The sequence below is a fragment of the Nannobrachium achirus genome, assembly GCF_963921795.1.
Source record: "Nannobrachium achirus genome assembly, chromosome: 20".
NCBI classification, from domain to species: Eukaryota; Metazoa; Chordata; class Actinopteri; order Myctophiformes; family Myctophidae; genus Nannobrachium; species Nannobrachium achirus.
In genome coordinates, this window is record NC_137827.1 from 49,097,414 (window position 1) to 49,123,142 (window position 25,729).

Genomic DNA, 25,729 nt, shown 5'->3' on the forward strand with positions numbered 1-25,729 from the left:
CACATGCTTACACACTCCCAAGAGTTACAGGTGTATTACATGCATGCACTGTGTGTGTATGTCTTCAGCCACGCATATAGATCTGCTTCATTCATTCATGTCAGTTGGAAAGGAGCAACAGCCTCCATTAGATTCCAGCAACTATTCGGAGCCCAGGCCAAGCAGCAGTGCAGTAGTGTTGTCAGCTGCTTCCATTTCCGCGGCTTTTCTCTCTGGTGATGCTGTGGTTACGCGGCACAGCCGGCGGCCACCCACTCATTCACCCTCTCATTGGATATTCGCTGCATGATCACAGCTTCCCCTGAATCCCCTCCTGCCTTTCCCACTCACGCCATAGATTGCAGTTGGTTGGTAGCTCGCGAGTGCATTTTTTCCATAGGAGACACACACAGCCAACTTCACACAGTTGCCGTGGTAAGAGGAAGGTGGTTGGATTCGTCAGAAGCATGCATGGATGTAATGGAGAATTGGTTTTGGCTTGACTGACCTCGCAAACGGGTTGTTGAAGAAGACACATAACCTGTTAGTTATGGTCTCTGAGTGAAGCTAGCGAGCTCACTGAGGTGTTTTGGATCTGCGTTTGTTTCACGGCAAAATGTAATATTTGTTTTGGTTAATCGAGTCAGCTGGATTTTCATGGGAAAATAGATAAGACTTCTGTGTGTGGCTAGAACATTCCATGACAGGTGCAATTTTGTCTGTTGCTTCCAAGCTTGGATATTCATGCTCTGGTTCAGGCAGTGTGCCATTTTGTTAAAGCTGTAGGCTAGTGTATGCAATCTTTTCACCAATTGTTTTGCAAATTCCAGCAGCATATATATCTTTTTCAATGGCTTTTTAGTAGAGTAACTTAGTTAAAATAAATTGTATATTTTCTTTATTCATTTCTATGTTCACCAGCACTGTTCATGTAAACTCAATGGCACAGATTGATTTACTATTGTATGACTCTTAGACTAAGCAGATTATTTATAAGTAATCTCAATTTCTTGTTTACACGTTGCTAACTTTACATAAAGGCAAAAATGTAGATGTAAGTCACATCTGCATGTTTGTCAGCTATTTAGATTAAGGTCCATTGATTGCAAAATCCATTGCTGTAAAAAGACAAAGCTATGTTTTGCATAGTATTATATTTGTCTCAATGAAATTAGTACAAAGGACTCCAATGTAAACAAGGAAGCCATAGTTCTTTCTTGGGTATAAATCCTATTAGTAGACCTTGTATCTGAATTGTACTGTCTTGAGCTTTAACTATGCGAACTGCTAATAAAGTATTCAATCAATCAATTTATGCAGTTTATGTTAATTGATGTGCATTATCATTCCCGTAAGCCTTTTTACACCCTTTTAACTTGCGTGAGTGCAGTCAATTCTAAAGCGCAGTAAAAATCTAAAGCTATGTTGTCTCCTGTATCTCAGTGAGCCTGTGGGGTGTTTGATGGGATGGACGGCAAAGGTGCCTCCCTGCCTTCAATACCTGAGCCAGCCAACCCGATCAGCATGAAGCAGCTGCCAGAGGTCCTCGGCGTACGGAAAGGTCGAGGGGATATGAACGGCGACCCTGCTGCCTTGCTCATGGACAAGGCTGCGGCCCAGCTTGCCGCTACGCTACATGACAGCGTGCTGCAAAAGATGGCCGGCCACGGCCACAACAACCACAACCACGAGAGGCTGAAAGACCTCACCGCTCGCGTGCTCAACGGCGACCAGGACAAACTCCCCAAGCTGTGTGTGCCCGAGCCCCCCATTCTGAAGGGGAGCGAAGCCCCTGCAACTACTGGCAACCACCAACGGAAGTGCCCGCCGCATTCGGACCCTGAGTTCAACGTGAAGATTACACAGGTGGTGCAGCAGCCACAGTTCGAGCCCTGCTGCGCGGACGGGACTGCGTTGGCCGCCACTGCCAAGGAGAGTATTATGAACGGCACCGAGAAGAGGCAGGAAGTAAATAAGAGGAAGAGAAGGCCGCCCAAACCCAAGCCTCAACCAAACTTCAGCTCCCCCGCCGCCACCAACACAATCCCTGCTGTGCCTGTGTCTGTTCCAGTTAGAAGCGAAGAGGATGCTGGAATAGCAGACAAGGTTAACCACGTTTTTGTTAATTTATTATGTAATGTTTCACATTTTTATAAACCTTAATTGTGAAGTAATATTGATGTCAAGAATTCAAACCACCACTATCTACAAGTGCACTAGGCTTATGGATTTCCACCGGAGTTGCATTAAAGGAGTAGTTCACCCCCGAAATGACTTTTTTTCTATTGATTAGTCACGCCATGGAGACTAGAGTTCAATAATATTTTTAGTTTTTTGTCACATATCACAAAAATGTGATAACAATAAATTTACCTCCATTCTTTCCGGATGGGGACCTGTTTTGAAACGGGTCCCCATCAGGAATCAATGGGGGTAAATTTACTCAATCAAATTTTTGTCTTAGGAATTTGACAAAAAACCCAAAATATTATTGAACTCTAGTCTCCATGGCATGACTAATCAATAGAAGAAAAGTCATTTTGGTGGTGAACTACTCCTTTAAAGTTGTGTAAATAGCAACATTTATTAATTTTTTTGGTTGATTTCCTGCCACATTTACGTTTATGTATCCCTCAATCTCTCTTTATGTCTTGTTCAACAGGTTGCTCCTGTACCTGAGGTGAAGGACGAGTGTTCCGTTACAGTGCGTTTCTGCGTTGGAGATGTGGTTTGGACCAAGGTGTCTGGATACCCCTGGTGGCCCTGCATGGTCGCCACCGACCCTGAACTCAACCAGCACATAAAACCCAAACCGAAAGGTATGGTTAACATGTTACATGGTAGTAGGGATGGGACGATATGAAAATTTCATGTCACGATTATTGTGACCAAAGAAATTGCGATTTACGATATTATTGCGATAAAATATCCCCAACGTCCATTATCCTGGGGTGGAACATTTCTCCCATAAGCTCACAACGCGTCGCTGAATCAAGTACTTACTTACATCTACAGTAGGCAAATAAAAGGTGACTTGATCCCAGTGCATGGCGGAGGATAATTTCATGATGAATTAAATCTCCACAATACGATAATCATGAGTGTTTTTTTTTTATCACGATAAATGATATTAGCGATTATCCCATCCCTACATGGTAGGCCTCGAAATTGTTTGTAATTTAGCTTACGGTGGATAATGGTTTCCGGGTCAATCTGCACACTTCCTGGCATCATTGAAGTGTCCTTGAGCAAGAACACATTGCGCCCCTAATTGCAACTGACAAGCAAGTTTGATTCCTCACATGGCTGCCTCCACTGTCAGTGTGAATGTAACGCATGAATTGTAAAGCGCTTTGGAAATGCATCAAATGCAGTCCATTTAAATGCAGATGCGGTTCAGGGTGTAGGGCAGTGGTTCCCAAACTTTTCAGGTTGAGACCCAAAAGAGAAGTTTGCCCGGGACCAAACTAGTGAAATAGCCGATCTACAAGCGCACACCGCTTCACGAGCTTGTAGATCAGTTATTTTCACTACTTCTTTGTATATATTCTTTTGAATGTAGGAAAAGAAAATGGGATCTTTACTTGAGTTGTGATCCATAAAAATTGGTCCGTAAATGTTTGACTGTTAAACATAACAGTAAAACTGAATTTCAGTGTCATCTTTCTTCATTTCACACACACTTTTGGGGATTTTGGAGACAAGCACTTTGAGGAGAATAAAAATTATACAAAATAATAACCACCTGGATTTACGAATACCATGGATATCCTTTGCATTTGTAATCTATTCTCAGGGCTTATTTTGATGCTGAAGAAACCAGGGGGATGAGGGTATCATTAGTGTTATAAGTGACCCGTCGCATCACAGATGTTTAACTAAATTAGACCGTCCATTATGGCAAGTAATTGAGTTGTAATTCTCAAGTGGTTCGATATATTGCCTCATGCTGGTGTAATAACCATCTGTCCGTATGATTTGGCATCATTCATTCTACACATAATGACTGTTTCCTGTAACAGTATAGCTCGGGGCTAATTGTATATTTGGTTCCGTATAATCTTTTAGTCTTGGTTGTAGGTTGCAGTGGCTCAAACACATTTTGCATGCTTAATGAATGAAATGTAAGCAAATAATAAAAAAACAGGAAAACCATTTGAGATGTAAATATGTTGTCAGCATTAGAAACACTGACTTTTATTTAACTGTGGCACAAATAAAACCAGACGTTCAGTTATCAAGTGCACTATCCCACCGTTTCCATTATCACTCCCAGGCCAGTACTTTATAACTAAAGTCAAAACCCATAGAACAGAGCCTATATTTAACTTTTGTATCTGTCCCTGTAGGCAACAATCGTTCAGGTCTTCAGTACCACGTGCAGTACTTTGGCGATGCTCCTGAGAGAGGCTACATCTTTGAGAAGAGCATGGTGACATTCAGCGGAGAGGAGCAATACCAGGAGCTCTGTTTCCAGGGCACCAAGCAATCTGCCTCCCGTGTTCCTCATAAGAAGGTAGGTCGGCCCACTTTAAAAACATAAATGCCTTGCTCCAGTCAAGATCAGTCATCTGTTGATTAGGAGTTTCATGGGAACTAAGCGTGCCGTGCATAGTGCATGCATACGCTCAGATTTTATACTAAAGTGTTTCCACAAACAGTTTGATTCATCATTATTCTTTGCATGTGAATCTGATATTGGTTTTCTTCTTACCTCTGTTGAAGCCTAAAAGCTAATCTTGTGTTTTTCTTTCAAATATCCTTTTTCAGACGGTTGCCTCTGTGCCCCGTAAACTGCGCGCCCAGTGGAACATGGGCATCGTCCAGGCTAAAGAAGCCATGAGCATGTCCCTGGATGACCGCATGGCCAAATTTGCCTTTGTCTATGATGACGACGGCCCGCACTTGAACCCCCGTGTTTTAGAGACGCTTAGACCAGAGCCGAGTAAAGACAAAGACCCGGGAGACGAAACAGACTTGAGACTGAGCCCAACGCTCCCCGCACTGACCAGCACTAGCCCTGCAGCAGAACCTGCTCCCGTTTTCCCTCAGTTAAATGACAGCAGCACTTCAGCAGGAAAAAAGACACGAGCACCTAGGGGGAAAAATGAAAAGAGGGAACGGCAGAAACAGAGCAAAGGGGAGAAAATCTTGAAGCTGACAAAAGCGAAGGCAAAAGCCTGTAGTTCTTCCAAAGATACACCTCAACCACAGCATGCCTCACAGGTATGGGGAATACTGACTTTTTTTTTGAATATTCATGTCTGTCAAGATTGTGTTTTACCATTATTGTTACTTATATACTTGTGATTTCTATTTATATCTTTACTGTTGATATATCTTTACTGTTTTATTTTTGTAGGATGCCACCACTCCAACAGACGTACAGGCGGTGCCACCTAAGCAGCAGAATAAAAGCAGAAAACCGAAACAGCAGCCTCTAGCTCCAAGCAAGACAGTGGGGAAGAAGAATAAATCGAAATCGGTCTCTTCCACTGATTCTTTGGCACCCATGCTACCCGCAGTTTCAGGTTGGTTGACAGTTTCTGCCCGGGCTTCCATCCAAATACTGGATCAGTTTGTTAGCAGGTATCTAACAAACTGATCCAGTATCATCTGAAGCTCCTGTTCTTTTTAGCTGGTTAAACAGTGGCATCAGTTAATGGAAAAGGATTTTTGTTGTTTTCTGTGACATTAAGGTTACATTAACAATGAACAAAGCTAACAATTTACTTGGAGCAGTAGCTGATGCAAATACTGAACTGAGCAACCCTACTTGTTCAGCACGTGATATCTGCAGCTAAATATAAAGTATAATGTTTCTGCCCACCTCCATATAGACGTTAGGCTTGTGGGCTTTCGAACCCACACAATTTACAATTTAAGCATTTAGCAGACACTCTTAATCCAGAGCGACTTAACAATAAGCAAGGTAATAGATCAGTACAACTAACAACTAAACTGTCAGAAAGCGGGTGGACTGCTGTGAAAAGGGTCCATTGATTTGTATTTCCTTTCTCATGTAGTTGAAAAAGTAAAGAAAGTAAGGATTAGGAAGAAGATGACTCCAAGTAACAAGGAACTGAAGACTGCAAGTAACAAGGAACCGAAGACTGATTCCACAGGTGAGATGGAGTTCTATTCCATTAAAAAAAAGAAATGTACATGGTGGGATGCATATGAGCTTGGATGGGGAAGACCTTCAGTTAGCCAGTATCTGTCATTTTCGTATTATTTACCAAAGCATTTCTATTACCAGCAACATAAGCACTTTGTCTAGATAAGCATCACCATGTAAAACAATATGTAGAAAAAAAATCATTAGACATCTCAAGATGAGCTTTTAATTTAGGTTAATGTCAATAACGTTGGTGCAATTAACTGAATTTGATTTTCTTGTTTCACATATCAGCTAAGAAAGTGCCTAAAAAGTCTCCTAAAAGGCCATTAACAGAATCGATGGCAGAGAAGGACCAACAACCTAAAAACACATCTGCTAAGAAAGTGCCCAAGAAGTCTCCTAAAAGGCCATTAACGGAAACGATGGCAGAGAAGGACCAACAACCTAAAAACATATCCGCTAAAGTGCCTAAGAAGTCTTCTAAAAGGCCATTAACTGAAACGATGACGGAGAAGGACCAACAACCTAAAAAGAAACGTAAAATTGACAAAGACGCTCAAAAGGTGAGTTGGCTCCAGTGCAGTGGTTCTCAGAAAGTGGGCAACCATATGTTTGGTTTTGATCATCTCAAAGAGTTCTGACTTCTGAGTCCTTAGTTGTGTACATTCATTTCTTCATGTTAATCTTCATCAGTAAATGATAGAATCTTTTCCCCCTCCCAGGTGCCATCAACCGAAGGAACCACGGAGAAAAAGCAGAAAAAAATTAAGAAAGCAGACAAAGTAGAAAAGGTCAAGAAATTGACGAAAAAGTCTAAAGCTGCCCACCCAGGTAAATTGACAATTTAGGTATTTAGCAGATGCTCTCAGAAGTGATTTACAAGTGGCATGAACTCTAGTCAAACATAGTGTATAAATCCCCAAGATACATTTAAAATCCCTGCAGTGTTTTGATCAATTTGTCTACATTCTAAAACCGCCTTCTAAATCCTAAAAGAAACGCAATAAATGGACATTTTGTTGCTATGGAAACGTGTCCAAAACATATTTTTCAGGATATAAAAAAAAAAGACAAAAGTAGCAGATTTACTAGCTAAAACGTGTCGCTTCGTGCAATGTTTCAAGCCTACTACTTTTGATATATGACACAGATATATAGCGACAACTTAATGACAGGGACATTCCTAGCCCCATATAGAACTTCACCCTCCACTGCATACTGTTGTGCTCCGAGATGAGGTCCCACGGGGATATCACTGGGCTCGGGTAGAATGCCTCCACGCTGAGGTAGATCACCCTTTTCCTGAAATTGTATCCAAAAAGTAAAGGTAGTTCCATGCTCTCAGAGTATGATTTTCCATCCCACGGTACATAAAACATGGACTACGGCATTGGGAAACGGTATAAATCGCTTATTTAGTCTCATTAAATTCGGAAAAGCCCCTGAGGGAGTTCCGGTTGAATGGGCAAAACATTACACTGGCTGACAAAACTAGGGATTTAAGCGGTTGTTTCATGCCGTACGGTAATGCATGTTTTATGTACCATGGGATGGAAAATCATACTCTAGGAGCGTGGAACTACCTTTACTTTTTGGATACAATTTCGGGAAAAGGGTGATCTACCTCGGCATGGAGGCTTTCTACCCCAGTCCGGTGATATCCCCGTAGGACCTCATCAACAACAGTATGCAGCGGAGGGCGAGGTTCTATATGGGGCTAGGGCATTCACAGCTTCGAAGGTATAACAACGTATAGATTTAACAGGTCTAAAATATAAACTTCTCCCAGGTGCAGAGGACCAAGCACCAGAGAAGCCAAAGCGGAAGAGGAAGAAGGCCATTGATGGTCAGACCACGCCCACCCAGAACAAGAAGAGGCGGATCTCTCCCTGTCCTGAGCCTGAGGTGGGAAAAGAAGGATTACAATTTCATATAATTTCACCTGATTTTACGCTAAGGCCACAACAAGAGAAAGTATTTTTAAACATACCACTGTCAGTTTCCTCTGCACAACATTTCAGTTTGCTTCAATATAAAGCATTGATGGACTTGGTATCATTACTCTTACCAAGCCGTGGAGACGAGATTGAAAAACAGTGCAGTTGTCCTTAAGTTAAACACTCGATGTCTGCATTTTATTTTGAATATAGGTGAACCTAAGAGAGCTGAACTGTTCAAAGATGTTTGCATTTCATTAATGGCAGATGGTCATCCAAATGCTTTGTATCTCTGCAGGTGTCGGGGAGTGAAGGGTGTCCTGAATCTCCAAGTGACAGCTTAGATGGCATTAAGAAGGGAGAGCGAAACATTGTCGCAAAGAACGTGTTTTACTGCCAGGTTAGTTGGCCTTTTGTGATCACCTGAATTGTTTTGTCTGTCAGTGATCACTTATTTGGGACAGTTTTCATTCTGAATTGAATCGTCAGGTACCTAGCAATTTCCGCCCCTGACTTTGACGTAATGTAATCAGTGTGTGTTATCCCCCAGCTGTGTGAGCAGGTGGGTGAGGATCTGGTGCCTTGTGAGGGACAGTGTTATGGGAAATTTCACCTACAGTGCCTAGGCCTGGATATGACGACCAAACCCCAAGACAAGATTCTCTGTAAGGATTGCAGCTCAGGTGAGAGTGATGGTGGTGGGCCTTTAAAATGTTTAGTAGGAATTTATGTTCACTGGCCAGATTCACTGGCCATGGTGGTGACTTTCTTTGCTTCCTAAATACCCGCGCATCGCCGCACCGAGGATTAGCATTACGGGTTGCTCCAATCTCCTCAGAGGAGAGGAGCCAAGCCAAGGCTTGACACTGTCTGTCTGTCTAACAGCACGTAAAAGTGTATGATCCCTTCCAACGGAGTACTCCATGGCTACAGGTACTGAATGTTCTGGTAATCATTATAAATATAACATCCTTAAATCCTTGTGCATAGATTAAATGCTCCTGTTTGTTGTAAGCTGAAAGTGAAAGTAATTTCTGTGCAACGGTGGCTGCCCCTCCTCCTCCAGTGAAACTTATGGTGTGTGTCTTATGGTGCATTTTTTTGCCGTGATGAAACTTAAGCAAGGCAGCGACATACAGTACTTTCTTCCTTGACAATAATGAGAGGCAGACAATACCATTACTGAGATTTTTCTGAATATAAAAACGTTTTATATTGCTAAAGCAAAATAAAAGGGAATCTTTTGGAAATATAACTGAACTGAATCAAACCATTTACATGATTGCCAATTAGCCTAGTTAGTAATAATCAATTTATTTTTTAAATGTATTACACAATAAATATTCAACGGAAGCTTGACATCCTTTTAACAAAAAAAAAACTATCACTTATCCTACCTTGAAATAAATATATAAATACAGGGGTTAAGGTTCTCCGTCCTGGGGACGGATTTCCGTCCTGAGGAGTCCCTAGGGGCCATTTATGAGATTTGCTAAAAAAAAGAAAACAAAAAATGGGAGTTGGGGGGGGGGGGGGGTGTAGCCATGGCCGTGATGTTAATAACACTAGCCCTTACCCGTTCAAAGATATGAGCTCCGAAATGATGTGCAGTGTGTGGGTTATGGGATGTGCACTGTGCACACAGTATATGAGGGATGGAAAGTAACTTTAACTGGTGCTTGCATGCTAATATGTAGGAGCATCAATGTAAGAAATACACGTTCCATTTAACGGCTACAGAGATACTGTGTACCGATCTGCATGATTTTTGGACAACATCTGTAACAGGGCCAGAACCCCCCCCCCCCGCCCGCCCGCCTGCCTGCACCCCCCCCCCCCCCCCCCCCCCGTGTGTGTGTGTGTGTGTGTGTGTGTGTGTGTGTGTGTGTGTGTGTGTGTGTGTGTGTGGGTTTGTGTGTGATTGTGCATGGCCTGAACAACAGCGCCCCTCCCTTAACATGTGTGGTCACAAAAGGTACTGTAGGCTAAATATATATAGATACACCATAAAAATGCTAATATACAGCATACGATTTGTGAAAGTGACAAACGGGCTTCACAGTTATGTCAGGTGTGTTCATATGGTAATGGTGATGCGATTTCAGATCAATTGCTCCAGCCACTGAGGAGAAACGCGGTTTCAGACACTCACTCAGACATCTCCAAAATTATAGTATAGATGACCGAAATCGTCAAAATGCAGCATAATACTTGCTAGTCAAGTCAAAATAAATTTCCGTCTTAGGATTTTTTTATTTATTTTTTTGCTTTAGCCCCTGTAAATATCGCGAATAAAATCGCAATCGCAATATTAGTCAGAAAAATCGCAATTAGATTTTTTCCCAAAATCGTGCAGCCACGACTCCTTGCGACGCAATGTAAGCTTGTAGATCGCCTGTTTTTGTGTGACAATGTTGTATGACAAAGTATAACTACTGTGGTTAATCTAATCTATTTAGTGAATACATTTTATTTTTAATTTTTTTCTTGACTTGTTCAATTACCAGAACAAGTCCATCTTCTAGTTGTGATGATGGTAGTACTACATTTTTCCGGTATTAACTCATTGAGTGCCAGCCTATCACCACTAGAGGGCGCCCAGTGACCAGAGAATAATAGAGATATGCTGGTAATGCATGCCCAAGCCCTGGAGCCATGACTTTTTTTACAAAGGAAAGGACACTTTCCTTTGTGCATGTACAGGAAGAGGATGAAGTTAGCTTGAAGTTAGCTATTGGCTACCAAGCATTTTAGAAGCCTTATTTTCGTCAACTTAGCCATGATTAAACCTTGCACACCTCATGCATGGGAAAAAAACAGAGAAGAATGAGCTCTAAAAAATCCAATGCAATCCTGGATTGCATTGGAGTGGATTTGTGCAGTTTGTTCACAGCTTTCAAACAAAAAAATCCGATTGGAAATCCGTTCAGGCATTCTTGAGATAATCGCCATTATGTTTTACATGTAATGTAAACAAAAATGGCTGCCCTGTATGTTAGATGGGGTTGTATGGGGGTGGAACATGCAAAATCGCGATTGAAATCATGTTCACCAGATTTGATGGGGTCCAAAAAAAAAAAAAAAAAAATCAAAAAAAAAATTTTCATTTTTTTTTTTTTTTTTTTTTTTTTTTTTTTTTAAAAGCCGAACTTGTTCGGGATCGGCACACTACGATACGCTAATAAAGCCGAACTAGTTCGGGATTGGCACTCAATGAGTTAAATGTATTTGTGACCAGTCAAACTGTAACTCTTGGTTTCTCTCCTCTTCCTTCCAGGAGTCCACTCGTGTTTCTCCTGTAAGAAGTCGGAGGGCGAGGTGCGTCGCTGTCATGTCCAGCACTGTGGGAAGTTCTACCACGAGGCATGTGTCCGTCTCAGCCCCCTCACCGTCTTTGACAAACAGGGCTTCCGCTGCCCACTCCACACCTGCCTTAGCTGCCACTATAGCTGCAGGTCCAAGGTCCAGTCTTCTAAGGGTGAGTCCAGTCTCCACCAACATTTACATGTACTGTATATCCCTCTTACTGAGCTTGAACTACTCAAAGCCGTACCTTTTCTGTTGACCGCCGTACCTTTTCTGTTGACCGAATTCACGTTACGCAACTTCCTGGTGCTGATGTCACGGTTGAAGGGGAAAACCCTACTAAAAGCCTATAGAGTTAACACAGAAATCGCAAATTTAATGCAATTTCCGACCATGATCGGCTACCATGATCAAGAACACAAGATAGTAAAAGGCACAAAGCGCTATAATTTACTTTACCGTTCGAAATAATGATTTGTTTGTTTTGGCTGACGTCAGCGCCAGGAAGTTGCTGAGAAATTTGCTGAGTGCGCGTCCATGGGCGGGCGTGAATAGGGTCTATTCTTACTCATATACTGCCGCATGACAACCTATGGTCCAGGCCAGACTCATCACTGACGAGTTTGACAACCTATCCTTATTATGGCGCTGTTCGCTAGCGTATGGGTCACCAATTATTTCCGGGGTAACCGTAAGGTCGCCTGACACGTCGATGACGTAACCGGAACAAAAACAGCTTTTCCCTTTTCTTAGGAGTTAAACGGGAAAAGGCCATAATGAATGTGTATGGGAGAGGGGCAGGGTGGAAGTGGCCATCTTTGGAGTGGATCGTCACAAGTGGACAGGGATTATTTTCCAAGTCCAGGACACCCGTGCGCATCTTTTGAGGGCTCCTGCGGAGCGAGCAGAATATTCTATGATTTTTCAAAGGTTAGTGTAAAACTTGTGGCTGGGACCGACCAAAGAATGTTGGCAGTAAATGATTTAAATTCCCATTTGGCTGGCAAACAAGGATTAAAGTGAAGACATCTTGACGCTGTGCTAGATGCCCAAACCTCCTTAGCTGGCTCTATTTCCAAGTCAAGGAGCAGTGGCTCTACTCGAGTCTCTCCTGAGTAACTGGATTTCTCACCCTATCCCTAAGGGAGAAGCCTGCCGCCCGCCTGAGGAAACTTCATTTCACCCGCTCATATCCGCAACTTGGTTTCAAATTACCAAGGGGGACAGGAGAGAAAACGAATTGAATTTGATGAGGGTGGTCCAACTCATCGTTTCTTTCTGTGTTTTCAGGTAAAATGATGCGATGCATGCGCTGTCCTGTTGCATACCACATGGGTGACCTGTGCATGGCTGCAGGCAGCGAGATGATCACCAACAACGCCATCATCTGCACCAACCACTTCAACGCCAAGAAGGGCTACAGCCACCACAGCCACGTCAACGTCAGCTGGTGCTTCGTCTGCTCCAAAGGTTCGCCTCGCAGCCATACTGCTTTACACTCAAAGCATAAATCATAAATAAGCCTTAAGAGTCAACAAGTGTCAAACAACACGCCGCACTATGCGTTACACAGCATTTAAACTGTGTGTGTGACTTGGCCTCACACATCTCATATGAAGCATCACTTTGTAGCCATTCATTTTTGAAAGAGGTACACACCATCTGTGAACGTTGTCTGTGACACATTACTTTTGTTTTGGCATAAATTGGCGTTTATTATACAGACAGATATTGTAACTAGTATCTGTCATTCCATTTATAGAATTGTCGATATGAAATATAGAAGATCCATTGTATTGAATAGTTTATTTGTCAACTAACCTTTTTTAGTTGACATTTAAAATAACTTTGTAATTGTAGGCTAACATTATGGAAGTCTGAATTGTCATTGATTTTCAATCGTTGTTTTGTAAGTGGTGGTTTTCCTTTTGGAAAATCAGACTCTTCATTTGTTATGGTTGGTCCTCGCCTCACGCATGGCTAAAAGTTGTGTGTTGCGTTCTACAGGAGGCCAGTTGTTGTGTTGTGAGTCGTGTCCCGCAGCCTTCCACCCAGACTGTCTGAACATCACTAATATGCCTGATGGGAGCTGGTTCTGTAATGACTGCCGGGCCGGGAAGAAACCCAAATACAAAGACATCATCTGGGTTAAACTGGGAACATACAGGTCAGCAGGCTCTTGGCTCTAAGAATGTGGTCTGAGCAGGATGCCTTGAATAAAACACTTTACATACGCTGGTTGAAGGTTAAGTTCCTTTTCAGAGAGTTCACTTACCTAAACGTGTTTCCAGAAGAATGTGACTGATTTCACTTACCTAAATGTGTTTCCATTAGAATGTGACTGATCTTTTTGGAGCTGTGTGCAGCTCCCTATACGTGGCTGTGTGGGTCTGTGTGTGTGTGTGTGTGTGTCTGTCTGTCTGTCTGTCTGTCTGTGTGTCTGTGTGTATGTAGCCTGACTTCGGCGCGTAACTAGTGCCGCACCATTTACGCCACTCGCGCAATATATACAAAATGTGCGGCTCGGCCGGGAATGGTGTTCTATTACCTTTCGTTCCGATCCGCCTTACCATGCCGACGTAATCGGCAAAAAACGACGCTTAATTGTCCCCATTGACTTATAATGGGACAATGCAAGAAATCACTTTCAAGTATTTTTCTCTCGTAAACCATAGGAGCTACAGTTTCAAACCTCGGAGAGGAGATTCATAATGATTTTAAGAATGAATCGAAAAATAATTACATCACTCGGCCTCATGGTGGCGCTATAACGGCCCACTTTACGTTTTGCCCCGTAACTCTTGAACCGTAGATCGGAAAATTAAAATTGTTTTTTCCCTGGATTCCTTGGGTCAAGACGCATCTCCCCATATAGGCCACGCCCATTTGTGCCAGGATAGATTTTCCGCCATCTTGAATTTTCTCCAAAACACACTTTTTGCTCCTTTTCCTACATATTTTCTTCAAATGTCACAAAAATCGGTACACATGATCTACACACACACACACACACACACACACACACACACACACACACACACACACACACACAGCTCCACTTCACACGGGTGTGATTTTTTTAACTTCTTGTCATCCTGATCTTTTACTACTGCCCACCCTTGTTCAGATGGTGGCCAGCAGAGATCCAGCACCCAAGGAACATCCCCACCAACATCCAGCACCTGCGCCACGAGATCGGAGAGTTCCCCATCAAGTTCTTTGGCTCCAATGACTACTTCTGGACCCACCAGGGCCGCGTGTTCCCGTACATGGAGGGAGACCGGGGCAGCAAGTACCAGAGGACTGGCATTGGGAAAGTCTTCAAGAGCGGTGAAGATCTCTAGACAACATAAACAATTTGGTTCTTGTGTTTTATACATTTTAAAATGGATATGAATTATCCTTTTGTACTGCTAGTTTTTGTATATAACCTCCAGCTATACTGTCCTACATAGAAGGTTGGATGAATTAAGTGGTTACTTTTTTACCTCAACAACACTGTCTTTTGACTTTTACATTTGTTTTCACAGCTCTGCTGGAAGCTGAAAGTCGTTTTAAAGAAATCAAGATGAAGCAAGAGGCCAAAGCGGCACAGGAGAACAACAAAAAACCACCTCCGTATAAATTTATCAAGGTATGAATAAATTACTTTTTCTTTTTTTAAGTATTTAAGCAGCAGCCATGAGGACAGCTAGTCATCATGGCTGGTTGGTAAGATATGGGAATGATGTTCTTATGTACTCCAACAATATTTAAAGGACCACAAGCATTTTGGACGTTGCCACAATGAAATGATAATACAAAGCTCAGCTGCTACTTAGCTCATTTAAAGTGTTACCTGAATTGTTGTATAGTGATACAATGTATGTCACAGACACCTGCTATCATACTGTAGATGACTGCTGACTCAGGCTGCCCACATGCTGGCATAGATCCACATTGGAGCCACACCTTTCCTATAGATTCTGTTGTATTCATTCATTCATTCATTCATGTTGTACCCATGATATCATAACATTCTGCAGGTGAACAAGCCTTACGGTAAAGTGCAGGTCTGCACGGCCGACATCTCTGAGATTCCAAAGTGTAACTGCAAGTCCTCCGACGAGAGGCCCTGCGGCTTTGAATCCGATTGTCTGAACCGCATGCTGCTGTATGAATGCCACCCCGAGGTGTGTCCCAATGGCGAGCGTTGCTGCAACCAGGACTTCACCAAACGCCTCTACCCAGAGACCAAGATCATCAAGGCAGCCGGCAAGGGCTGGGGGCTGGTGTCCCTCAGAGACATCAAGAAGGTGAGCAGAACCAAACCTGTCTCGTTGACGTATGGATGCTTTATCACCATAGTACTACGAGTTCACACATTTAACCCCGGACCTCTTTTAGTGTCACAAATCTCTCTACCCTTGGAGCAAAACGAAACAGTGTTCTGACGTATAATGGTTCTTTTCAGGGGGAATTTGTGAATGAATACATCGGGGAGCTAATTGACGAGGAGGAGTGCCATGCCAGAATCAAATACGCCCAGGAGAATAACATCACACATTTCTACATGCTCACCATGGCCAAGGTCAGTACGGACAACAGGATAATGCCCGGTTTCAATATTAATACGTTTAAAGCCCCCTCTAGTAACATTTGTGCCATCATTCTAGTTCTAGACTGTATTTAAATTGTATTTTTGGTGTCAAGTTCATCTTTTTAAGCTCCTCTTGAAATTAGTTTGGTAAAGTATTAATTGTCTGGTTGACATACTATTCCAAATCACACCTGTAAGTGATTTGATGACGAAAATGGGAAGTCAAATTGACGAGGTGAGGCTTTAAAAGCAGAGCAGTGTTGGTGTTGCTAATGAAAGATAAGCTCCACAGAGAATTAGTGCTCTGTTCCTCAGTAGCAGAGTCATCCTCTCTTGGAGGTAGAGCAAGTAACTGGTATTGCATTGGGAATGTTATACTAGAGTCAACTGTGACATTACAGTAGTCAATACCACATGTTGAACTGTTTTTTTTTTTATTATTAGTATCTCCACCAGGAGTGTACGTGTGTCTTTCCACAGCTAATCTTGCAAACTGCTAAGCCAATAAGCATCATATCTTGTGCAGGCTATACATCAGAAATGTATGAGCATTGAGCACAGCCGGGTTCTTGGACATGAATGTACTTCATGGTCCAGTTCAACTAAACATATGTCTTTATCCTGCCAGGATCGTATTATTGATGCTGGTCCGAAGGGGAACTACTCTCGGTTTATGAACCACAGCTGCCAACCCAACTGTGAGACTCAGAAATGGACAGTGAATGGAGACACCAGGGTCGGCCTCTTTGCTGTCTGCGACATCGATGCAGGTGAGAATTAACCACAACAGATGGATCTAACGTGTTCTTCCTTAAGGCCTGTCCATACTTTGACCGAAACCGCCGTTTTCGGTCAAAAGGTCCTTTTCAACTATAAAATTTAATTCCTCGAAAGTTCTGGAATGCTTTTTCTCCGAACAATAGTTCTGAAATTTGCACAACGAGATGTTGTCACTCGCCGAAATCAGGTTTGGTGAAACGGCAAACGTGATTGGTCCGACCCCCCCCCCCCCCCCCCCTACTGTACATTGGAAAGCCTGGTGACGCGAGGCTACTGTACATTGCTTTTGTTTTTGCTTTGCGACCCGCGAAAACTACTATACTGTGTGTCGGTGCATGCTCAATGAGCGGCGCGACACGACGCAGAAGGTCGTCAAAACGACTGGCAGACATTCTCATTATTTCAAAATGTTTCTCCTCGTCCATGCCCCTCAAACGAGAGTCTGATACAGGCCATCCCGGGGCCCTGTCGTAGCCTATTTAGCGGGCTACCGACGGATAGATGTGCTCGCCTCCTCCTCAGCCGCACAAAGTAGCCTAGGGCAAAATCCTCCTCCTCCTCCTCGTCTTCCTCCTCCTCCATAACCTCCACATTACGTGCACCGCTTCCAACGTGCCAACCCTCCGAACAGGAGCGAAGTATAAACATCCGACGCTTTTTTTTCCGGAAAAGATAAAAAATAAAAAAGTTTATTTTTCAACTGAAAAGTTCGGTTCTGTCGAAGTATGGAGGGGCCTTTACTTTCTTCCACATGACAGATACATTGAATTGCTTGACATGCCCATTGATGCAAACTTTTACGTTTGTATTCCTGAAACAATAATGAATCTAAAAGTAAACCCTAGTAATTCATCACTTTTGTTCCAGGGACGGAGCTGACATTTAACTACAACTTGGACTGCCTCGGAAACGAGAAAACAATCTGTCGCTGCGGCGCCCCCAACTGCAGTGGATTCCTTGGCGACCGGCCTAAAGTAAGTGAAGTACCTGAGTCATCTGTCAAAACTAAGGTTAAAAGCTACATGAGATCCAGACTTGCCTTTCCTTGATATCAAACTTGACTTTCATTAACTATCTACCCAATATGAGTTAAATAAAACGATTTAATGGTTATTTTTTATTCAAAACAGCGACCTAGCTGTTCAGTCCATTTTCTCACGAATGTGAGTGAGGTGGTCCATGTTTGATTGTCATCTTCCAGGATTCCAAGCTTATCATACAAATGATGTTACACTGCTGCTAACAGTAGTACCAGAGCATCATATATTACTAACAGCCTGGCATGTTTGACCTATTTTCTGTTGCCCAGAGGGCAACAAGCTGATGGAGGTTGTGTCACCAAGTGGCCACTGTGACTGATGTCCTTGTTGCAATATACAGATAATACAATGTTATCATACACGGCAGTATATATTGTTTTTATTTATTTGACGTCTTTGATCCAACAGAACTCAAGCAGCCAGACTGCTGAGCCAAAAGGGAAGAAGGTAAAGAAGAAGTTGAAAAAGAAGAAAAGTGAGGGAAAGAAGTCAGAGGACGAGTGTTTCCGGTGTGGTGACGGAGGGCAGCTGGTTCTGTGTGGTAAAAAGACCTGCGCCAAGGCCTTCCACGTGTCCTGTCTGGGCCTCACCAAGAGACCCTTTGGTAAGACCACTGTAGAGGCGATAGAAAGCAGCAGTTATTGTCAGCAAAAAGTCCCATAATCTGTATATATCATCACTGTCGGGCAGAAACCTTGTATCCAAGTTTCAATGTGTATTTTCTTTTTGTTAAATTAAAGCCCTAGAGTGTTGCACAAGAGTAATGAAAATAGCAGATCTACAAGAACATGCCTCACACCGTGAGGCGTTGTGTGCTTGTAGATCGTCTATTTTCACTATTTTAAATCATTTTCAAAACGATAAACACAAAACGAACGGTTTTGGACATAACATGCTCTCCACCCGACGATATATATTCACCCCTTTGTGTTTTTTCATTTTTTTTCTTCTTTTTTGTAGGCCGTTGGGACTGTCCCTGGCACCACTGCGACGTCTGTGGGAAGAACTCTGAGGCCTTCTGCCAGCTCTGTCCCAACTCCTTCTGCAAGGCCCACCAGGAGGGGGTGCTGCGGCCCTGGCCACTCACCGGACAGCTGTGCTGCCTGGAGCACGAAGAGCCGACTGGGACCGAGATCTCTGCAGGCCTTCAGACCCAGGCGGCAGCTCCTGAGCCTGCAGCGGTCAGCGCAGCCACCTCACGTCCCCCTAAAGGCAAAAAGAACTCGCGGGCAGCTGAGGCCAAGGCAGCCGCCTCTTCTGAGCCGGCTAAGCGTCTGGCCAAGGGCTCCTCCAGGAAAAAACAAGGGAAAATTAAAGCCCAAACGGCCCTCTAGGGCCGTTTGGGCCCTAGAGAACCCCCGAACAGAACTGGAACAATTATGTATCCAACCCCCCCACCCCCACAATAATTGTCTTTAAAAATCACAAAACGCACTGCATCTCTCTCCTTCCTCATCAGGGATAGTCCTTTAACTCATGTGCCAAGGGGCCCTGAAATCGGGTCTAGCTCACATTTTGTTTTGTTTATTTTACTCTTTGGGTGTTTTTCCCCCCTCTCTCTTTACACTCGTCTGCACTGAGACAAACATCCTGTGGTAAAGCACAACGCACCCGAGAACGGAACAGGTAATAAACAAAATGTAACTATGACTATATGTGTTGTCAACAAGTGGTCAAATCTTACCTGCTGTATCACCTTTTTGACATTCGATTTTTACCAACCAAACTACTACTTCGAAGATCCGAAATGGGGCTGGCTGGTTATTTGTGGTTGGTAGAATGGATTCTCCCATGATGGGTGGTGTTGATTTTTCTTGCCCTCTTTAGAGCGCAGAAGCCCAACTCACCCTGACTAAACGGCATTATATAGTCTTCTAACTTGAACCTCAAACTTCTACAACATGGATAATCTTGAACAATAGAGGATTTTAGTGCTATATCTATATATGTATATCAAAGACCAAAATTACGTCAAAGTCTGTATAACGTGACAGATTGCCAAATCGAATCACTTTTTTTTATATATATAAATATATGTAATAACATGCCAAGACACTATGGGTAGGCCTCAAACAACCTGACTTTATCCGCTAGGTAGCCCTAGGTTACGTTAATTGTAGACAAGTACATGTTTCATTGTTTTACAACCTTTTTATTGCTTTATTTTATTTTTATTTTTTGTTAGCACAGTTACATGTCTTCATCTAACTTTATTTTATTTTTATTTTGCTGAATGCCAGTGCAACAAAATTCATAACAATCCGTTCTGAGGATGAGGGATTAATGAAAGTATTAAAGTGAACTCTTACTGTCAGCTCTTTCTACATTTTAAAGACCCTGTGTCCACTAGAAAACCTTTTCCCCCCCCCCTGCAATATTAATGTATAAAGCTACCGATTTTAAACATGGAAACTAACTTGAAGCCTTGCAATCCGTACACAATAAAAGTTCAACATGTTTTATCTAGTAATGTTCCAGCCTCTGGTACCTAATAAGCATACATGCGTTATGTTGGAAGTCCATGGTGCTGCCATTCAGCCTTTGTGGATGCGTTGTTGCAGTTCATCGATGACTGAATTTGGCATTGTATTCCCGTGGTGGCCTGCTGAAAGGCACCATGGGGAAAGGTCTTCGGCTTCGCTGCTTGGAATTTCAAAACGGACATATTCAGACAACAGTACAAAAAGGAGTTTTAATGTGGGGTTCCCAGTGGACATGTATTCTCCACTCAGGCTCTTCTATGGTCAGCCAGTGTAATAACACTATTTAGGTACTTTAACAGCGGTGTAATTTCAGCTGGGACAGACTGAAACATGCTGGTGGTCTGCACAGTGCTAATTAAAAAGTTTATGAAGGAATAAAACGTTATCTTGGAGATATATACGTTATGTTTTTTTTGGGTTTTTTTTTAAAATTGGTATGGTTATTTAATTTTCTCCTGGGGTTGCCATTCGTTAACTGAAATAAGTAGTTTTCAAAGCAAAGGTTTATACTTAGTATATCTGTATTGGAAAAAATATAGTTGACTAAAAGTTGAAAAATTGGGAAGTCTTCTTGAGCACAAAGTGAGTGTTCTGTAGACATTGTTAGTTTGAGGAGCCTGGCCTCTGAGTGATCTTGTTATATTTACATTTTACTCACTGAGTAATAGTCCCAATATCACCACCCCCTGATTCCAATTTCCATTGCCAATTGGCACATGATACAAGCAGGCAACAATGACACTAGAAACCTTTTTAACATTGCAAGCAAAAGCCACAACGTGTTAAAATTATAGAATTAAATTATAGAATTGAGGAAAATGGATAGCTGACAATGTGAGTCCAAATACTTTCAGCTTGTCATGGCTTACTTGTGGTCAAGAAGACTGTTTTATTTTGACTTTTTCTTGAGCTCTTGGGTACATTTTTGGTTATTTGCTAAACACGTCCCAATTTAAAAACGTGAAACTCAATTTCAGTTTGTTTAGAGTTGTCCGAACGGAACCGTTTTATTTTATTTTTTATGATGGCACCTTTTTCTTTTCTTTAGTTTTACTAGGATGGGGCTTAACATGCACACACCCCATTCCGCTGGTGCAGGTTTTATTTTATATCAGAGTTCGTACACACGCATCGTCCTAACATTATGTTGTGAAGTGTGAATGTAGTTCAGCCAGTTATTTTATATTTTGTAAGCACTGTACTTCCCTGTAGAGCTGAAGCATACATGTGTGCTTAGACTTTTCCATTCTGTAACTACTGTCATAGTAAATCAGAGACTAATGTGTACATAATGTATAAGTGGGAATAGTGATACATTTATTGTAAATATACAGTTTTCCAAGATTTTTTTTGTTTTTGTTGACCCATTGCTGAATACCCTTTTGTGCAGGATTACTTGTCAGTTAAATCATGCAATAAAGAGCTCAAAACATGCATCTGCTGCATGCAGCTTGTTACATTTATTTTCACCGTATTGATTTTACAATTATGTAGTGCAGGGATACTCAAATGGCTGAACCCGTGGGCCACATTACAAAAATGTTAAGGGGCCAGTTGATAAAATGAGAACTTTAATGATACTTGATAACGTCTGTCTTTCATTGGTGCCTTATATTGTCAATCTTAACTGACACCTTTCTGGCAAATTAAACATTGAATTTGCGTTAGATGGTAAAGCGAAAGCAACCGTCCATTTCGCATTGACTTAGGGCATCAACTTTTCTGTGCTTGCTGAGGCTCATCTTTGATGCTGCTCTGAATGGGTTCTTGAATCGGGCAGGAGTCTCCTGAATTTTGACCCCATCTCCTGCGGTGCTCCTGAATTGTCATTTCTCCTAGAATTGGTATCAAACTCTCAAAATTCACAGGAAAATATGAAATGACATCTATGTTCAAATTGTTATGGGGGAGGACCCCCAGACCCCACACTTAGGGGGTGTGGGAAGTGCATGCAATCATATAGAGAGTGAATGGTTATTATTACACATCACATGGGTCAGACGCGTACACGGACTACGCGCCGTGGCCGCCCCATATATTTTCTGACCAGTGTCACGCCTCTCACACGCAGGGGGCATGCATCGATTCAAAATGACCCCAAAATTCACACCTGACAACGTTTAATGTCACCGCAGGGTGATTTAACAAAGATGATTCTACAGTATATGTGCATACACCATTGTCTGAACCTGCACCTTTGGGCCTTCAACAGGTATATCATGGTGCTTATGTGTTGTTCTCTTGTAGTTTAGCCTTGAAACTGTCAAAGTTCTCCAGCAATGAACTCAGGGTGGACTGGGATTTGAACTTGAAATCCCTGAGCTGAGAGTCTGATCTTTAAACCGCTACACCAACTCTCTCATCAGGTTTTTCCTGGTGCTTTTGAGTACATCTTTTGTATCTAAACCTTGAAAAGGTCAAAGTATCACAGTCATGATCTGTAGGAGGCCTGGGATTTGAACATGGGAGCTCCACACAGAGTTTGATCTTCAGACCACTAAGCTATCCCTGACTGCAGGTATTTCCTAGGGCTTTTGACTACTCGTTTTGTATTATAACCCTGAAAATGTCACGGTAGTATAGCAATGTAGGAGGACTGAGATTTGAACATGTCACAAGCTCTCCTCTGCATGGTGCTTTTAGTAGTTTTTTTGTATTTTAACCTTGAAAATGACTACGGTTATCCAAGAGTAGACCCTACTAAAACAAATCTGTAAGTTGTGTCTGACTGGTGGTGTAATGGTCTATTTGCCTGCTTTGAAGTGAGGTCATTCCTAGTTCAAATCCCATGTCTCCTATTATTCAATGCTGGAGTTTCAATTAACTTTACTAACTGAAAGCAATCAGACAAAAGAAAATCTTGAAGAGTAAGAGAACATTGCAAAAAATAAACTGTGTTATTGTGTAGAGGTCTAATGTTTAATTAAATTAAATTAAAATGAAATGCTATCATTTATTAAATGCAAATAAATGTAGTGGAGTAAAAGTACAATAGTTGGATCCAAGATGTAGTGGAGTATAAGTAAATAAAGTATTGGAAATTGGAAACACTAAGTACAAATAGCCTACCTCAAAATTGACCTAAGGTAGATATATTCTAGGAATAGCTTTGTATGCTGCACAGCTTTCAATTCAGCAAAAATGGTTAGATGAGGACCCCCCACCACACACCATGTGAAATTATGTTATGATTACCCCTCCCCTAAACAGTATATAATATTTAGTAAATAAGAAGGCATAACAGACAGTCATTCCTCATTTTTCCATGTATTAATATTTATTCACATTACAAGATCTCAAACCAGTGCTTGAGTATACATTTAAACAAAAGTAACACAAAATAAATAACAGATAATTGTATTTACAAGTTAAAAATGTCAAATAAAATAATTTCATCTACAAATTAAAATGTTGTACGTTTCATTTGGCCCTAACAACAGGAAACACCAGAACACCACAGCAACCACAACAGGAATCCCCAGAACCCCCAGAATCGCCCATCCACAGAATCTCAGAACTCTCATCTTTCTGCTCCGTGGCCTCTTATCACTTCTGTGACTGTCATCAGTCCGAATCCGACCTGTCCCTCCGACCTCGTTGGCTGATCTAGCATCCTCCGTCTGGGTGATGTCGAAGATGTTGTCCTTGAGGATGACGGTTGCACGGCAAGGACACGCTGCCGCTCCGCTACTCTTCTCATCACCCGCCCAAGTGGCGGTCTGGAGAGGCCGCGGTGCCGGTGCCGCCTCCTCTCCTTTTGGATGGAGGTCGGGCTGGGGTCGGCGGTGGCTCCTCCTCGCAAACAACGAGCGGAGGAAGGACAGGCGTGGTTTCTTCTTCTCCTCCTGGGTATCCATGTCTGTTAATGTCTCTCTCTACCACAGTTGTTAACTGCTAGTTAGGTTTGGTTGTTGGTTGGTTAGTTGGTTGGTAGTTATCTCTCTCTGCTTCTCTTCCCTCTCTCTCTCTCTGTTCGACTGCCTCTCTCCTCTCTCTCCAACGACTACACCTGCTCCCCTCGTGTTGAGGCTATTTGAGCGCCGCAAGGTTCAAAGCCTGGCCAATCACAAGGCCGATAGCCGGGTGGGGGCGGCCGCGGTTGACCAATCAGAATCAGGAGTGTAGTGCCGGTTGGAGGCGGAGCGATTTTTTAAAATGTCGCGCCGGTGCTGTTGTTCTGGTGGAAATTACGTTACATTGCAGATATATCACACTTACAAAGTCCTGGAACTTTAAGTCACAAATCCCATTACAGTATGTGTTGGACAAAATGGACAAAACCAGTGCTATTTTGTTCTATTTTAGCTGTTTCCCCGACTTTTCTGTCTGCTAATCGTGAAAACCACTGGACCAATCAGCGCCGTTTGTGTACGTCATCCATGACGTCGCCAGTAGGCTAAGAAAGTAGCAAACCTCTGCGCAGCTATTCTGCGCATCTTGTTTACATTTTGTAGCCTATATTTTTCCAAGGAACAAACAACAGATCATCACTACAACCTTTTGTTCCGATAAATAACATTATTATTACATGGAAATGTAACATTATATTGTCAATGTGCGAATGGCCCATGCACATTAACACACTAGATAAAATGCTGTCAGCCTGTTAAATGTGCCTATTAACATTGTGTAGCTAGGCGGAATGGTTCAGGTTGAACATTAGCTGATGTAAACTTATTATAGCAACAATAGAATAATACAAACTTGACTTCAGGTAGGCCAATGAACAGTTTCAAGAAGCAGAGCCTTTCTGTGTATAGGACAGGCTGAATTATGCACACCTTTGGTTTTCAGTCGAGATTTATAATGGTGTTTAAATCTAAGCTACACCTTCATGCCTGACTTGCTTGCCATCATGACAGACAACTCAAATAATGAAATTAAAATGAAACGCCATCATTTATTACGTTAGGAACGAATAGGCCCTATGTTATTTAATATTTACAGAGACAATAAAATATTATGTTGCTAGCCCACCAACATGAGTAATTTGGTACAAATGTAAGCACATTTAATTCAACTCAATTACAAGCAATGGAACAGGAAAAACATATATTATAAAGGCCTAAATGAATGATCTGAAATAAATATTGAAAAAATGGTTAACAATATGCTGTTTACTTTCCAGGTTAAGGACACTATACTGCCCCGGGTGAACCCTTCAAAAAGCTCAGTTCTTCACATTGGCTAGTGGTGGAGAGCCTAGATGTTCAGCGAAGACCTCCTGGGGTCATTGCTGAGGTAGTCCAGCCGTGCAACGCCTACTGTGTGGGGGCCCAGTCCGGCCCTGCACTGCCTACTGTGTGGGGGCCCATTCCGGCCCTGCAACGCCTACTGTGTGGGGGCCCAGCCCTGCAATGGCGACTGTGTGGGGTCCCAGTCCGGCCCTGCAGCGCCTACTGTGTGGGTGCCCAGCCCTGCAATGCCTACTGTGGTGCCCCAGTCCGGCCCTGCACGGCCAGTCTGGCCCTGCACCACCTACTGTGTGGGGGCCCAGTCCAGCC

General features: G+C 42.6%; 1 protein-coding gene across 1 annotated transcript; it reads left to right on the top strand.

Annotated features, from left to right (window-relative positions):
* Window positions 1–1,446: 1,446 nt before the first annotated feature.
* On the top strand, window positions 1,447–19,076 carry nsd2 (nuclear receptor binding SET domain protein 2; the record flags this gene model as incomplete). The annotated part of the gene is made up of 21 exons (XM_080751119.1): window positions 1,447–2,085; window positions 2,642–2,798; window positions 4,329–4,495; window positions 4,750–5,205; window positions 5,342–5,510; window positions 6,392–6,663; window positions 6,823–6,931; window positions 7,890–8,005; window positions 8,336–8,437; window positions 8,588–8,720; window positions 11,315–11,515; window positions 12,634–12,813; window positions 13,351–13,510; window positions 14,471–14,673; window positions 14,874–14,977; window positions 15,369–15,638; window positions 15,797–15,913; window positions 16,551–16,692; window positions 17,570–17,676; window positions 18,151–18,346; window positions 18,703–19,076. 21 exons carry the CDS (start codon window positions 1,447–1,449, stop codon window positions 19,074–19,076), a joined length of 4,374 nt encoding a protein of 1,457 aa, XP_080607245.1.
* Between the last annotated feature and the right edge of the window lie 6,653 nt (window positions 19,077–25,729).